This window comes from Canis lupus, chromosome 12 (genome assembly GCF_003254725.2).
Source record: "Canis lupus dingo isolate Sandy chromosome 12, ASM325472v2, whole genome shotgun sequence".
Taxonomy (NCBI): Eukaryota; Metazoa; Chordata; class Mammalia; order Carnivora; family Canidae; genus Canis; species Canis lupus.
Window position 1 is genome coordinate 49,896,126 of NC_064254.1, and position 17,426 is coordinate 49,913,551.

Here is a 17,426-nt window from a genome sequence, read left to right on the forward strand (position 1 = left end):
ATATTTGCTATTATTTGAAGTCAGCACAATTTCTAGTATAATCACTAAAAATCTGCTGAAACATTCTAATTTTGGCAAGATTTCAATTTCCTACTTAAATTTTGACCTCATGTTTGAGGTGAAAGATTTATATTTAATAAAAATATATTTTATGATCCAAATAATTTTGTAAGTCATACTTGCCTTATTTGGAATTGGAGAAAAACATACAAATTATGGCTAGAAACTTAGAAAGTATAGTGTAAGCCTACTTCCTGCTTGAAAAAAATTTATGACACAAAAAACCTGACATTCCCACTACTGAAACAATTAAAACTTTTATTTCCACTTCTCTTTAGGTTTTTGTTTCCTTTTTACCTGTGGTTGCAGCAATTCTGGCTTCTATTTCAGACATGTCAGCACTCATCCTCTTGCCCTCGGAGGTTGGGGGCAAGCTCTCCACGCTGCTTCCACGGGAAGCTCCCAAGCTTAAACGTCCCGATTCACTCTGTTAAAATTACAAGAATTACTGAAGCTCTTTAAATTTAAAACTCCTGGGCAGCCTAGGAGGAGGAAGATATCACCTAAGATTCTTATGGATTCTGTTCTGTTCTGAAAGAAAGTTTTAAGGGAGAAGAAATTGCAGGGGTTAAGGGAGAGCAAGCTACAGATGGCTGCTTTTAAGAAAGGGCAGTCACTGGAGTTGGGAGTTAGAGGCTACAATTATTAGTTAACCTAAATGCCTCAGGTAAGATAAATAAAATTACTACCTAAAATACTTTTTAACCAACAACACAAAAAGATAATAAATCTGAACAATATGAAATGATAGATTTAGGACAAATTCCTTTAACTGGGTAGCAGAACCGGTTTTTTTTTAGCACTTTACATTTTTAATCAACCATTAAAGCTAGGGAACATCACAGGGAGGGAGTTGCACTATTGGCAAAGGCAGCAATCATCAGAAGGGAAAACAATTTGATTGTGATAAATGGTAGGAGAATCTCATTTTATGTCTCTATGGTTATCTGCTTCAGGAACAAGATTCAGCATTTGTATAATGGAAGATGACAAATAGTTTCAGTCAGTATAAAGTTATGACTACTAGTAAAGTCATCATATGATTTTACTTTTAGTAACAAAACAAACCTGTTGCTTTGCCTGGTTTTTCAACAATTTTGATTCTAAGCGTTTAATAGTATCATTTGTGGCAGGAACTTGCTCCATATTAGTGTCACTTTTATTACTGGTATTTGTAGAAGCGATGTCCATGAATGAGCCTAGGAAAGCAGAAATATTTATGATTACAAATTGGGAATTATACAGATGCTTTGTTCAATAATATGTAATTTAAATTCTTTTCTAAACTAACAAGATATGAATCGAAACTAAGACTTTTCAAGCCAATGAAGATATCCACACCCTTTATTTATGTATGTATTTATTTATTTAAAGATTTTACTTATTTATTCATGAGAGACACACACAGAGAGAGAGGCAGAGAGAAGCAGGCTCCATGCAGGGAGCTCGACGTGGGACTCGATCCTGGGTCTCTAGGATCATGCCCCAGGCTGAAGGTGGTGCTAAACCACTGAGCCACCCGGGCTGCCCTCCAAACCCATTTTAAATGAAACTTAAGGATAGCAGAAACAGGGAACCAAAATGCTTAGTCTTCTAAAGTCAAGGGTGACTGTAAGGTTCTTAGTCTGAGCTAGTAAATCAAAGTGGCTATTAATCAAGATGGGGAAGACCATGGGAAAACTAAATTTGAAGGGTATATCAGGAGCTTAGTTTGGAATATGTTAAGTTTGAGTTCCTGGGCAGCCCGGGTGGCTCAGCGGTTTAGCGCCGCCTTCAGCCCAGGGCATGATCCTGGGGACCCGGGATCGAGTTCCACGTCAGGCTCCCTGCATGGAGCCTGCTTCTCCCTCTGCCTCTGTCTGTGCCTTTTTCTCTCTGTGTGTTTCTCATGAATAAATAAAAAATCTTAAAAAAAAAAAAAAGTTTGAGTTCCTATTAGATATCAAGTAGCTGGATATAGGAGTATGAAGTTCAGGCCAGGGATGAAGCAAAACATCAGTAAATAGATGGTATATAAAACTATGATACTGGATGAGATTACTGAGGAAATGAGGGTAGAGAGATAAACAAAAGAGCCTTAATGACTGAACGCTAGGCATGGTGACATGTATAGGTTGGGAAGATAAAAAGTTACCAGCATAGGAAACCATCAGAGAAAGTGGCCAGAGATAGAAGATGGAAACCCAGGCTCATATGGTAACCTGTGGACTAACTAAAGAAAATGCTCTATATAAGGAGAAGGTAATGAACTGTGTTAAATGTTACTGAAAGCCAAAAAAGATGAGAACTAGGAGCACTTGGGTGGCACAGTTGGTTAAGCATCTGATTCTTGGTTTTGGCTCAGGTCATGATCTCAGGTCTCAGGTCATAAGAACCCAGGTCAGGGCAGCCTGGGTGGCTCAGCAGTTTAGCACCACCTTCGGGTTAGGGTGTGATCCTGGAGACCTGGGATCGAGTCCCACTTCCCACGTCGGGTTCCCAGCATGGAGCCTGCTTCTCCCTCTGCCTGTGTCTCTGCCTCTGTGTATGTGTGTCTCTCATGAATAAATAAATAAAATCTTAAAAAAAAACAAAAACCAAAACGACCCAGGTCAGGTCCCTGCTCAGGAGGAAGTCTGCTTAAGATTCTCTTTCTCCCTCTCCCCCTGCCCTTGCTGTACATGGTCTCTCTCCTTCTTGCTTATTTAAATAAATAAATCTTTTTTTTTTTTTTTTTTTTTTAAAGAAACAATGAGAAGTGAAAATCATTTCAATTTAGTCATGTGGAGACAACTAGTAACATTGACAGGGGTAATTCTGGAGTAGTAGTATATAAAAGCCTAAATGGACTGGGCACTAGAGAGAATGGGAAGAGAGAAGCTAAGAGGATGCAAATACAGACTATATATGCCCTGGGAATGAATGATTCCAGTAGAAAGGCTAAAACTGATGATGCAAAAGACCGAGGGAAGAACTGCTGGGAAGAGCAGATGGGATACACTGCCTAAGTAGACAAGCTTGCCTCTGGTGAGGAGCTCAGCCATGGTAACAGAAAAGAATGTAGAGCAGATGGGCACAGATACCGGCCGGTGGGCAGATGTAGTGGGGGAGCTTCTGGAAGCTACCTTTTGATCAATCCAATTTTTCAAAGAAATAGAAAATAAGATCAGCTGAAAGTGAGGAGTGAAGAGGAGATTATTTGACATTTGAGGAGACAGGTTAAAGTATAAAGTTAAGTCACCTAAGTGAGAGGAGACAGACTAAATTATAGGACAGCCATGTAGCATCACTAAATCACTAAGGTGTTTGAAGACAGTAAATACGTGTTGTCTCCAGCCATGTGCACCCATACTGGCAGAGGCAAGCAAAAGCAATCGTCAGATTTTTTTTTTTTTTAAGATTTTATTTATTTATTCATGAGAGACAGAGAGAGAGAGGCAGAGACACAGGCAGAGGGAGAAGCAGGCTCCATGCAGGGAACCTGACGTGGGATTCCATCCCAGGTCTCCAGGATCACACCCTGGGCTGAAGGCAAATGCTCAACTGCTGAGCCACCCAGGCTGCCCTGCAAGTGTCAGATTTGACCACTTGTGGTTAATAGCCAAACAAGCCTGAGACAAGAAATTAAAATAACTGGAATTAAGTGAAAGGAAGGCTCTGTGAGAACTGGAGCTCAGTGAAAAGATGGAAAGATCAAAGGACTGAAGGTCACAGTACTTAAACAGGGAGAGAGTCTGGAGGTGGTGGCAGAAACAAATCATGGAATTTCAGAGAAGTTCACTTTAGAATTCAGAGCAACTTACAGATTTTCAGTAAAGATGGAATTTGGTAATAACTATTAAGCCAGCTTAAAGTAAACGTAATTATTTTCGAGGTTGGGGAAACAGATCAGTAAAAATAAAATCTTAATAAAAATACTTAAAAGGCCATATATTTTGAAAAGCACAATTTTTCTAAGAGAGTTATCTCTACTGTCTTTTTTGATGTTCACATACTACGGATCCCACTATTACCTTGTATTTAGAAAACTAAGGAACTTTGAACTAAAAACAAGAGTTCTTAAATAAGAGTTTCTACAGGCTTTTCTACAAAGTAGGGTGAAATAAGTAGGGTGAAATACGAAGAAGAAATACACTGATTTTTACATTTACAATGATTTCTAATATTATTTGATCAAGCCGTTATCTGTGTAAAAATGATTTTCTTTCAAATAAAGAATGACATTCCCAGCAATACAATATTCCATATTTTTATATTTAACTATGCAAGAATTCTAATACTTGGAAGCAGATCTTTAGTAACTCTTTAATCTGGATACCTTCATGAAGAATGATGCACCTGGAAACCCAAATTGCAGTCAATCATATGAAACGAAGAAATTAAAATGCAAATGGAGACATCATTCATTACCTCTTGATTATAATTTCATGGGAACAGAGACAAAAAAATTAGGTTATTACTCTTCCAATCTATCCATTTACCTGTACTGGTGGCAGAGTTGCTCTGTCCTTCATCTGAATACTGACAAGGATACTGTAATGGTTCATCTGCTCCTGGAAAGTACTATATATGAAAAAGTAAATCACAATTTAAAATTTCTTTAACGTAAAATAAATCCTGTGAAAATTAATTTGAAGAATACACATTATTTCCTTGTCCTGAGATGTGAAAGTAGCAAAGATACTGCTTCATTTTCTCTAAGGCATATACTGAATTTGTGGATACATATACTCAGTATATGCCTTAGGTTTTTGGTTTTACAAAGATGATGATAATGTGCTACTCTTTTGTATTTCACCTGTGATCAATGCCATGTATGTACTTAAGTATCTATTTTACACAGAGCCTAGACAGTTCTAAAGAACACAGCTATATTTTTCTAGAGGAACATAGGTAATATAATAGTATCATTCCTTATAATTATATAAAATGTATTTTTTATAATTATATAAAATGTATTTATGTTCTGCTGATACAAACTTCCAAACTGTTGAAATTTCTGTCAGTCTGACAGTTGAGCTTGGTATGCCATAGAATAATTGTCAGAACTAATATTTTGAATATCAAAAATAGATTATGGCTGTTCCTCTATAAACTGGAGATATAATATTGGAAATTTTTGCTGGGCAAACATTAGAAATTAGGGGAGAAAAGGAAAGGTTTTCTTTTCAAATCAGACAAAGCACATGTAAGTACAACAACAATCTGAACAATTTTTATATCCCAATGTTTTAAGGTATCTCACTACGGAGACGAAGTAGATTTCTTATGAATGTATCTTTAGGGCCTAGGATCCTATGTATAGCTGGAATTCACATATGATGGTAAGTTTTAATCAGATTACTTCAAGCTTGGTTTGCCTAAATCATTTTCAATAGAATAAACAAATCTCTAGCCATTTAGAAAATCTATATGTAAGGAGATTGAAGGGTTCTTCTATTGAGCAAACTGTTCTGAAATTCAGGCACTTTCATAAGTATGTGAACTTTTCAAGTCAAAGTACCACTCGATAGATTTTATTAGTGCACCCAAAACTAAAGGCCTAAAATTATTCAAATAATTCTCAAACTGTTTGTTTATAGACTAAGAAATTTTGATAATCATTTGAAAGGGTTCCTCTAAATTAAAAAATCCTATCTATAAATCCTAGAAGTTTAACATTTTAATGGCAAATGAAAAGCTAAAACTGTGCAATGAAACACCAGAAGGTAAAAATCATTTAAACAAATGTGCCTGGGTATACAACTGTTCTATTGCCCTGTATAAATGACTCCTTGATGAAGATCTGTACTCAAGAAAATTTAAAATTTAGTTTGGCAAGTATTAGAGTCAGAAAATACCTAAGTCCTATCAAGACAAACGCATTTGTCCACTAAGTTAAGCAAGAGGAAAAAGCAAGTTCAGAAACCAAGTCTAGTTATCTTTCCATTATAAAGAACTCGATTTTTTCCCCAAAATGATGTTTCCTCCTCTGAATATGAGTAATAAATGCCCATTTGAAACTGGACAAAACAGAAAAGTATAAAGCAGAAAATAGCAATAATGTCTCTTCACATTAAACCCCATCCAAACTCAGTATCTATCAAATTCCCCTAAATCCAAAGCCCCTCAAAAGAAGGATTATACCCGCATCAAGTGAGTCATTATTTTCACAATTTCCTCCATTGAAGGGCGCTGAGAAGGATCTTTAGACCAACAACGAGTCATCAGGCTCTCAATGGGCTTAGGTAAATTTTTGATCAGTGGTGGTCGAGTACCTAGAATTGAAAATTAGAGGAGGGGGAAGAATGTATTTATCCAAAAGAATGGTATAAAATTTTTATATGTATTTCCAACACAGTACTTATTTTATAGATCTTGTAATTTAAGATTTTGGAATAGTGAAGTACTTTTTTTTCTGTTAACATTGTATTTTCATAAAGGGGAAGCTACACCTTTTGCAAAGTTAAAATAAAATTTTTATGTGCATTATAGTAAGAGTAAGATAGAAATATTCTTTTTTTTTTTTTTTTAAAGATTTCATTTATTTATTCATGAGAGACAGAGAGAGAGAGAGAGGCAGAGACACAGGCAGAGGGAGAAGCAGGCTCCATGCAGGGAGCCTGACATGGGACTTGATCCTGGGTCTCCAGGATCAGGCCCTGGATGGAAGGTGGCGCTAAACCGCTGAGCCACCAGGGCTGCCCCCTATCTCATTTATTCTAAACTTTTTCCTGTAACAAATAATAATGGCTTAGTGGGCACTTCATTAAAAAAAAATTAAATGGTGGTTTTAAGTAATCTTACCTGAACTATATTTTCAGATTCACTGTAAAACTTTCAAATGTGTTTGAAAAATCCTCTTTCATATCAGGAAAGTCATCAACTATGGTGTTATACTCAGTGACCTCTAAATAACTCTTTTGTCAGTGGCAGACCTTTTTGGCTGCTGTGAATCCATCATTTCACAGCCAGAAAACTGTCAACTTTTGTGTAAATACTATAGTGAGGTCCCTAACTTAAAAAAAGCCTTTAGTATTATGAAGTCTTTGTAATTTTACCAACAAGTTAGCTCTTTTATTCCTTACTTTACCGAGTTGATAATTTACTGACAATTGACAGAAAAACACAACAAATTGTCTTAGTCATTACTCTAGCATTCTCTACAATGACATTAAAGGTAGTAAAATGAAAAGTAGTACAGGAAACCAATAAAAACACTTAGGATTACTCAGATAATGATACTGTTTGACAAGTCTATGATACTTAGTTAGGTAAGTATTTTATGATCTGTGGAACAGTGTATTAAAATGCCAAAAAAATTAAAATGCCATAATCACAATGATTATAACCAATTGATAGAAATTAAATAATAGTGAAATAAAAATTAGGAAGGTTAAGCAATTTCCCTTCATGAAGAGTTTATTTTCCCAAATCAAATGTGAAGTAACTTGATTAATGAAGAACATGTATTCTAACATCCTGAGTGGTTAGAAATATCACAATTACATGTCTGAAAGGAGCAGGAGGGATATAAGGATACTGAATTCATAAATCAATATAACCTAAAAATATGGGCATTGGGAGTCAGAAAGATATGGATGTGAATCCCAGCAATACCACTTACTAATCTGGTGACCTTGGGCAACTTCCTTTCCCTCTCTAGGTCTCGGTCTCTGTAAAATTGTAAAATGAAGCAATAATAGTACTCCCCTTATAAGGGTGAATGAGAAGATTTTAAAAAGAAAGCATATGTGAAGCGCTATGTTCTGCCTTTATGAATAGCTGAAGTAACAACTCTTATTATCTTTTACTCCCTCAAAAGAAAAGGTTATATCTCCTCAATTATCTGAACCTTGAGAAAGATTTTATTAATTTAATTTAAAAATTTTATTTTCTTCACAGAGTCCAATCTGATGCTTCTCTATCCCCTGGAGAAAGCCAACCTAGGTACTTGGCTCTGGCTGTCTACTGATGGCTCTTCCCTAATCAGCAGAATCAGCAGACCTCCTCAGCCTTGGGCAAAGGATGGGACCACTCTCACCTCTGCCCTCCTTGATTTTGGGGGAGAGTAGGAGACTGATGAGAGCAAAGTATTCTGGTAACAAAGAACTGGATATTTTAATATTTGGGATAAACGTTCTTCTTCTTTTTTTTTTTTTTTTTTTGATAAATGGTCTTCTTTAAGGTAGACGCAATTTTCCAGACAGAAAATATACAAAATATATTAAAGAAAAACTTCGTTTTACTAACCGTTATGAACAGCCCACATGATACGGAAAGCTGGGCCACCAATCTCATCAAAGGGTTTCCGACGTGTTATCACTTCCCAAAGGATAATACCCCAGCTGAAGACATCACATTTTTCACTGTAATTGCTACCTAGAGAAAAAGGTGGTATAATTTCAAGATTCTTTTTCTACATGACTTACAGAAACAACTGCTTTCATAAATTTTTAACAGCACTGTGTACAAAAACAGGAGGACACAACACACAGAGCTGGGAAATTACTCTTTCCTAAGTACCTTATGTCTCTGCAACAAAACATTTACTTATGAATTAAGTATTAATAATGCACTAAAAAAACACTTTAGAAAGCTGGACACTTCATACCTTTTCACTGAGAGGCACAGGATTTATTTTTTATTTACTCAGACTTATACTTTCTCTAAGGTAGAGAATAAAGCATTTGTACTTTCCTTTCTGTAACTTTTTAATCTTAAATTTTCTTTCCCCATTCATTCTCTTGATGGAACTACTCTATCAAGGCAGAAGAAATTTCTAATTTAATGTTATGACTTTCTTCTAAATATCTGGCAAGATAAAATTCTTAATTTGTAAACTTAACAGTTGTAAGCAGTGAAAATTATAGATAACAAATTTATAGTAAGCAGATTATGCTGAAAAATTTATAGGATCACTAAATTGGGTGAATCAGCCCAATAAACAGCCAAAAACCCCCAAAAAACCCACTGTAAGAATGAACAATGATTACAGTGATAATTACATTTGTATGTAGCGTGTGTACTTCACATGCACTAAGCAATCTACTGTAAGCATTAAAATGATATTACAATCTAATTTTGGTTTTAGGTGCTGACATCTTTCAGAAATGAAGAAATCTATATAGCCTCATAGTATGAATTTTGCTACTCTAAATACTAAAAATAACTTATTTCTTGCCTCTTTTGTATAAATAAATCTTTTTGCTTTTCACACTATAGTAAAACTATGCTAACTCACAGGAAAACATTTTAAATGAATAGTTTTAAGCCAGTGTATTCTACACATGAACTTAAAAAAGAGACATTATTTGGTTAATTGTATAATTTAACATTTGCTAGTTCATTCACTTTTTAATTGAATTTTATGGCAAAATAGCTCTACTCAAGTGACCAACTGCACGGTAAATTTCTCTCTCAGGTGGCTAGAAACAAAGAAACAAAATACTTTAAATTTGCCAAAAAGAAAATAAATAGGCCATAATCAGAATCTGATTACTAAACATATCTGAATCTTCTGGACAGCCATACTTCCTAACATACAAATCCCACATCTTTAATCAACTTTTCTCATTTAAAATATAACTTAATATTTTCATACAGAAACCTGTTATGAAACTTGCAGATCTCTCTTTTATAACTTGAGGTACAGAGATGTAAAAGAAATTAAACAAGTTTATCAGTTACTTGCCTTTCTTAGTATTATATTTAAACCAAATTACCTGCATTCCTTCTAAGGCATGCTCATTTAAACTTAGGCTGTCAATTTTTAATTGCTAGGAAACTAATACAAAGCACAGTTGATTCTTGTTATTCTTGGTCTTTATGTTCTATACAGTTTGTGACGACTGGACTAGTGACTGCTGAATCATTGCTCGTAGGTGCAGTCAGGGTTAGGTTCCTATGAACCTTAGTGTCAACTGATCAATATATAACCTTGTTTTATTATGTGTTTCTGTTTAAGATACTTTATTTAATATATATTGGACATTCATTAACATTGAACTCATGGAACAGCACTATAAATCATGCCTGAATAAAGATTAGCCAGCACATGTATTTTCTAAGACATGTCACAGCCTTGTTATAAATAGGAACACTAGAAAGCACTTCAATGCTGCTTCTGGAGGCCATCTTAAACAGTGAAATCACCAACAAAAAGCACATAAAAAAATAGGAAAAAAAAGCACTAAGTAGAGAGCAAAATAAGAAGGCAGTGTGTTGTCTTATTCCTCAGTTAGGAACATGTGTTGATGACTCAAAATTTTTCCCTGCTCTGTATATGGCTGCAAATAACCATGAAAGCACCAAGAATACTGGTTTTAGGGTTAAAAATAGTCAGGTTTTTATAACTGCAATTGGTGGAATATGAAAATGAGGACTGACTGTATATATACTTGAACTTGCATAGAACAGTGCTAGACAATACAAATTGCTATTAAGATCTAGGGCTATATTTGTTTACTAACTCCTTAGACTTTACTACAGTTGACCTGTGAATACTGGTTTGAATTACAGAGGTCCACTTAAATGCGTATCTTTTTTTTTTCTTTTTTGGATAAATACAGTACAATACTATAAATGTATTTCTCTTACTATTTTCTTTTCTCAAATTTATTTTAAGGATACAGTATATAATACATATATAAAGTAGGTGATAAACAACTGTTTATGTTATGACTAATGCTTCTGGTCACTTAGTAGTTAAATTTGGGGGAGCCAAAAGTTACATGTGTATTTCCAACTGTGTGGGATGGTCAGTGCCACTAACTTCTGCATTGTTCAAGGGTCAACTGTATATGCTTTATAATATGTACTATGCAGAAATAAAACTGTGGAAACAGCATAAAGCCATAAACACACACCGGATGTACATGGAGTAAGAAGGCAGATTATCAATCGCAATATGATTTTGTCATTTACCTTCAAAAACTTCAGGTGCCATCCAAGCAGCACTCCCCTTGTTATTGGTCATGTGTGTCTGAATGTCACAGGCTGTACCAAAGTCACAGATTTTTAAAACTGTCCCCCCTGCAACCAGCAGTAAGCTGTTTACAAAAAATCAAAAATAAAGGTTGTAAGACCAATACTTGATTCCTACAATAAAAGAAGAGACATTTGTGGTAATAGAAATGGTTAAGCACAATGTCATCATTCAACTTCCAACCAGTTTCCTGGTCACTCTAAGAGCTTAATGGTTCAGACGAATATTTGTAAAAATTAAATGACCCTAACCTAGTTCTCTTGGGACCAAGACTGCTAGGCCAAAAGTTTGATGTCTCCATCTCTATCTCCATAATCTTTACTGATTATACATCTCTCTGGGAGAAAATAAAACATAGGGTTTAAAAAAAGTCCTATCAGGTAAACATTATATGTCCTGAAAGGGAAGTAGGTGGATATCAATACCTTTGTAAATCACTTGCCCCCTAAACTTAATCTACCTATTGCAGTGTTTTTTAAGCTACAGGCAGAAACCTACTCATAAAATCTAAATCTTAAAAATCTGTATTTTTAAAAGATTTTATTTATTAATGAGAGAGAGAGAGAGAGAGAGAGGCAGAGACACAGGCAGAGGGAGAAGCAGGCTCCATGCAGGGAGCCCGATGTAGGTCTCAATCCCATGACTCCAGGATCACACCCTGGGCTACCCTGGGCTGAAGGCAGATGCTCAACTGCTGAGCCACCCAGGAGGGATCCTCTAAATCATAAAAATCTATATCAGAGATCTGGAAACCTAGGTCACAAAATTGATTCAGTAGACTATAAAAGCATTTAAAAAATAGAATAGAAAATATCAAAGTACATCACAACTAGTAAAATGAAATACTGTTTGATGTATGTTGTTTTAGTCTTATACACATTAGTATGTAAACATGATAGACTGTGAAGTATCTCTTATTATGGATCATTGTCCAAATGTTTATAAACTATTTTATTTTAATTAACCTTATGGTGAACAGAAATGAGTTGTTAGATTAACCTAATGTTGCCAGACTGGTTAGCTGCTCACTGACCCCATTTCCTTTCCCTCCTGGACATAAAAGATTTTCTTTTCTTTTTTAAAGATTTTACTTATTTATTCATGAGAGACACAGAGAGAGAGAGAGGCAGAGACAGGCAGAGGGAGAAGCAGGCTCCATGCTGGGAGCCTGACATGGGACTCGATCCCCGGTCTCCAGGATCAGGCCCTGGGTCGAAGGAGGCGCTAAACCGCTGAGCCACCCGGGCTGCCCAGAGGTTACATTTTCTAGACTTGAGTAGTTAGGTGTGGCTATATGACCATTCTAGTCAATGGGTTGTAGATGGAAATGTACTTTGCTTTCAAACCTGGCCATAAAAATCTCTCACATACATATATTCCTTTTCCTTTCCTCATATGCCACTGAATGCAGAGGCTTTTGAACTACAAGACAGAAGGAGCCTGGGATCTTGAGCCACCAATGTGAAAACTGCTCACTAATCAAAAACATTTCTTTTGGACATCATATGAGTAAAAAAAAAACAAAACAAAAAACTTGTACTTTGTAAAGCCATGATATTTCAGAGCTTATTATAACAGTGCCACTCTAACCAATATAAGAAAATGGTATAGAAATGGATGTAGCTATCACAAAAATCTAATATATTTGATATTAGCCTAGCACTAAGCAGCAAAAAAAGCTAAAACTGGAAAAGACAGAGATTCATTAGTGACATGGTAAAACATTTGGTAAAATTTGTCTCCTATGACAAATTTGTGGCCTTAAAGGACTGGAAAAGCTGGCTGCTTCTAGACTCCAAATAGCAGGAAAGAGGACTGACAAAGGCCCATTAAGACTCAGTACTGCAGCAAAGAATAAATTAAGAGAAAGTATTTCCCACTAAAACTTGACGGCTTCAAGGTGCCTCTACTCAGTTGAGAAAAAGCAGTGTGGCCAGAAATTAAATAAACCAGGTTCAAGATTCTGTCTAAAAGGAATTATAGTAATAGTTACAGGTACATGAAACGGACAGGAACCAAGGAGATCAAAAGCCTACTTTTGAGGAAATTAAACTGCCAAAGGAACCACAAATTCCTAATTAAAAGTTTTTGATTGTTTTGAGTCTTACAACAATCCTCAGGACCCCAGATCTACATAAGCAAGGTGCGGGTTGTGAAAACTGTACAAACTCTGAGGAGAGTATATGCCAATACCCACATCTGACATTGTATGAAGAATGCATTAAGAAGGAATTTACTAAAGGGTGAAGCTTGGAGTCATGACCAATGGATAAGGGAGTTCCTTTCCAAGGGCTGAAGCAAGGTTTGATCAAGACCCCATTCACAAATCCTGGGCAGAGGGACTAGACAATGCCAAGACTTCATCCCTATAGACGAGTTACTGTGGTATGCTTCCACGCTTTCCTTTTCCCAGTGGAAACTTTTACTGATTATCCTGTCTTTCTGTTATTATGTATTGTGTGAGTTGGAGAGGGCGAGGTGACAGATAACTTGTCCTTTTAATTCATTTGTTTCTAAACTATGGGAGGCTACATCTAGACCAGCTGGAGGACCACATGTCATCTTGAAATGCTCATCCTGGACAGTGAATTGGATGGTGACTGGAAGAGCCTTTGGGATGTTTAACTGGCAACAGTAAGTGGTTCTAACCTGTGGTTAGAGGAGTAAATACTCTGGGTAACTGGGACTGGCCAGCTGCTCATAAAAGCCATCTCCTTCTTCCTCTGGGGGCATACAAGACATTTCCTAACCCCTCTAGGAAGTTACAGTTCTAAGATTGAATTGTGGCCACTGATATGTGATTAAAGGGAGGGTCATTTCTAGACCTGGCTCAAAAAACCTCTCATGTGATCTCCATTCTCTTTATCTGCTGGCTAAATGATTAAGTTGCCAAAGCCCTGGAGGATGGCAGAAGTACAAGATGGAGGAAGCATAACTGGGTCCTTGAATGACAATACGGAAGATCATCTGCCAAACAGGAACAACTGTTTTGGATTTCACATGCACAAGCAATAAATTTCTACTGTGATAAGCCCAGTATTAGCTACAGCAGCTGGTGTTAAAACAACTAATATTCTTAGCTATTATGATTCCTTTAAAGAAACTGATACTCAGAGTCTTAGGTTTTTTAATATCCCAATGTAACTTATTACTACTATAGAGACTGAAATCAACATAAGAAAGTATTAAAAGAACTATAAAAGTAAAAGACAATTTTTATTAGCTTATTAAAAGAGTTAAACATTTAAAAATAAATATGTAACTCACTTTCTGTATCATTACCTAAAAGGCTTACAGTCCTCAGGGTTATTCTGTAAACTAGTAGAAATAATTATTTATTTTAAATCCCCTTTAACCACCTTCTCTTACATGCATAAATGTATTTTTGTTTTATACAGTCAACTTTTATTTTAATGTGTTTCACCATTCCTTCTTGAATCTTATATTTGTCCTATGCAATCATTTTCTTTCTTCCCAAATACCTTCAATTAAGGTCCATTTATAGTAAATTCTCTCAGGTTTTGTTTCAAAACATCTTGAATTTGCACCCTTCTCCTTAAAAAATAATTTAGGGCAGGTACACTTTTTTTTCTTAGCTCTGTGAAGTTATAATTCCAGTTTTCCAGCTTCCACTAATGGTGCTGGAATATACCCTTCCGTCTGTCAATCCTTTGTAGGTAATCTCTTTCCTGATTAGCTGATTTAAAAATCTCCCTTTTGTTTCTGTTGTTCTGTAGCCTCACTAACATGTGTTATAGGGTAGATTTCATTTATCCCTGTTTAGAAATCATCTTTGTCCAGAAAATTCCTGGTCAGTCCCTCCTGAATTATACTCTCTCCATCTTATTTTCTACTGTAGTTCTGTATTGTTAGTCCTGTCTTTCCTTTCTCTGTTCCTTAATCTATCATTTTTCTCCTTTACTTATTTGGTTGTGTTGCATTCTGGGTAACTGCAGATATATCTTATAGCTTGCCAATTCTCTTGTCATGTATTTCAGATCCCCTATTTAAAATTTTTAATTATTCCTAAATGTTGTATTTAGTCCTTTTGGCCATTTTGAGTAATTTATTCCTTGCATATTTTAATTCTTTTTTTGGGTAAATAATATAGGCATATTTACATCATATTTCAAATATTTGAAGTCTAAATATTTGAGAGCTTAATTCTGCTTTGTGTTATTTCTGCTGACTTTTACTCATGGTAACTTGGACCCTTATGGGTGTGGTAATTTTTACTGTGGCTTCATATTTGATTAATTTTAATCTGGAATAATTAAAGGCCTGGACTGAAGGCACAGGACTTTTAAATGGGAGCTTCATTACTATCAGATGCCCTGGGACACTACCAATCCCAAAACACTTTTATTGTCTTGTTGGGATTTTCTTAAGTGTGCAAGTAGGGCAAATCCAAATTCACAACAAGAGGGGAGATCTCTGTTAAGAAATAAAAGTTTGCTTAAGTAAGAAAACTGGTATTTTTTTCTAGCCTACTTTTAAGTTGTTCCCTCTGGGAATACTAAATTTATGGAGAGATCTCAGTTCTGCTATTTTACCTGGTACAGAACAAAAGACTTATCTCCAATTACACAAGAGCCATTAAAACCGGGGCTTTATATTTTTGATACTGACAGAAGCTCACATACAGTCCCTTAGCTTTCATGCTTGGATTATATTCTTTTAGGATTCTGTTCTTTCCATTTTTTGCCCTGATGATTTCCCTTATTTTCTTGTAAGATCACCTATGTATGTAAAAGGATGTTTGTTGTAATATGCAGTATCTCTGGGTGTTTGTTGTAGGACGGTTTTTCAGTTGATCTAGTTTGCCATATTGCTGGAATGTCAAAATTCTTATTATGTGAGCATTAAGAATCAAGCCACATTTCCATATAATCTCTATCACAGGTTGTTAGGATTTAAATACATAGATATTGTGGCTTAACTTTATGTGCTTTGTAAACTAGGGTATGAAACCTTGTCACTATACCAGTCAGTGTGTGCCAAGGTAAGTGGCAGGGAGCCTACAGAGCCCCAGGTTAAAACTAGCACTTCTCCTTAGACCATCATTTTTACTCAGTCTTAAGTATTTTTAACATCTGAACATTGACTTTAAAACAAATTACATAATATATGAAGTTGAATGCAAAATTTGCATGCAAAATCCAAAAAAGATGATTATTTGGGCTCTTTCTCCCTACTCTTAAAACTACTGAGGTTGTATTTTATCATAACTTTGTTCAGGGGCGGGGAGAGGAATTTGAGAAGCACCAACTTAGGGCATTAAAAACTTTGCAGAATCTCAAAACATCAAATAATTCAGTAGCAGTATATTTTCTAAAAACAGCCATAAAAATCAAGTCTTCCAAGTCTAAGATTATTTATAAGATCAAGAATAGTTTCGAGTATTTACCAAGAGTAACAGGGAATATTATTTATTAAAAATAGAACGGTAAATATCTGAATATAGTGATATGAAAAGATGTCCATGTAAGTGAAAAAAGCAACATTATATAAAGTATAAATCATACATGATTAAAAAAACAAAATAGTGGTTACCTTTGAGGAGTAGAAACAGGAAGCAGGAAAGACTCGCTTTATATTCTTCTATTTGCATTTGTTTTAAATCATGAACATATATTATTTGAAAATAACTACATATTTATTTATTCATCTATTTTAAAGAGTTTATTTATCTGGGAGAGAGAGAGAGAGTGAGAGAGAGGGAGTGTGTACGTGCACACAAGTGGGGTGATGAGAAGAGGGAGAAGCAGATTCCTGAGCAGGGAGCCCAATGATGCAGGGCTTGATCCTGGAGGCATTCCGGGATCATGCCTGGAGGCAAAGGCAGCCACTCAACTTGACTGAGCCATTCTGGTGTCCCAAATAGATATAATTTAATTAAAAAGGTAAAATAAACGTATACAGGAGAAGGAAAAAATGGTCCTGATTTTAAATGTCCTTATTTATTTTTTTAAAAGATTTTATTTATTTATTCACAGAGATACAGGGAGAGGGAGAAGCAGGCTCTATGCAGGGAGCCTGATGTGGGACTCTATCCCGGGTCTCCAGGATCACGCCCTGGCCTGAAGGTGGCACTAAACCACTGCGTCACTGGGGCTCCCCAAATGTCTTTATTTTTAAGATACTTCTAAAAATGTTTAATCTCAAAACTGTTTCTTATGTTCGAAGTGTGTGTGTGTGGGAGGAGCATAACTTTATTACAGTTAAAATAACTTAATGAAGGGCGCCTAGGTGGCTCAGTGGTTGAGCATCTGCCTTGGGCTCAGGTGGTGATCCCAGGGTCCTAGGATTGAGCCCCCCTCAGGCTCCTTGCAGGGAGCCTGCTTCACCCTCTGCCTATGTCTTTGTCTCTCTCTCTCAGGAATAAATAAATAAAATCTTTAAATAATAAAGTAACTTAATG

The 17,426-nt window shown here is 35.8% G+C and overlaps 1 protein-coding gene across 4 annotated transcripts in view; it reads right to left on the reverse strand.

The window, feature by feature from the left end:
* MAP3K7 (mitogen-activated protein kinase kinase kinase 7) overlaps positions 1 to 17,426 on the reverse strand; it is a 76,626-nt gene that overhangs the window by 37,497 nt on the left and 21,703 nt on the right. For all 4 annotated transcript variants that reach the window (XR_007401302.1, XR_007401301.1, XM_025444968.3 and 1 more), the window contains exons 6-11: positions 10,945 to 11,069; positions 8,272 to 8,400; positions 6,166 to 6,296; positions 4,521 to 4,602; positions 1,129 to 1,259; positions 358 to 487 (exon numbers count right to left, since the gene is read on the reverse strand). Coding sequence is in view for 2 of the 4 variants with exons in the window: in XM_025444968.3 (XP_025300753.1) it covers positions 358 to 487; positions 1,129 to 1,259; positions 4,521 to 4,602; positions 6,166 to 6,296; positions 8,272 to 8,400; positions 10,945 to 11,069 (728 nt within the window). In the remaining 2 variants the exon portion in view is untranslated. The remainder of the gene's footprint in view (positions 1 to 357; positions 488 to 1,128; positions 1,260 to 4,520; positions 4,603 to 6,165; positions 6,297 to 8,271; positions 8,401 to 10,944; positions 11,070 to 17,426) is intronic.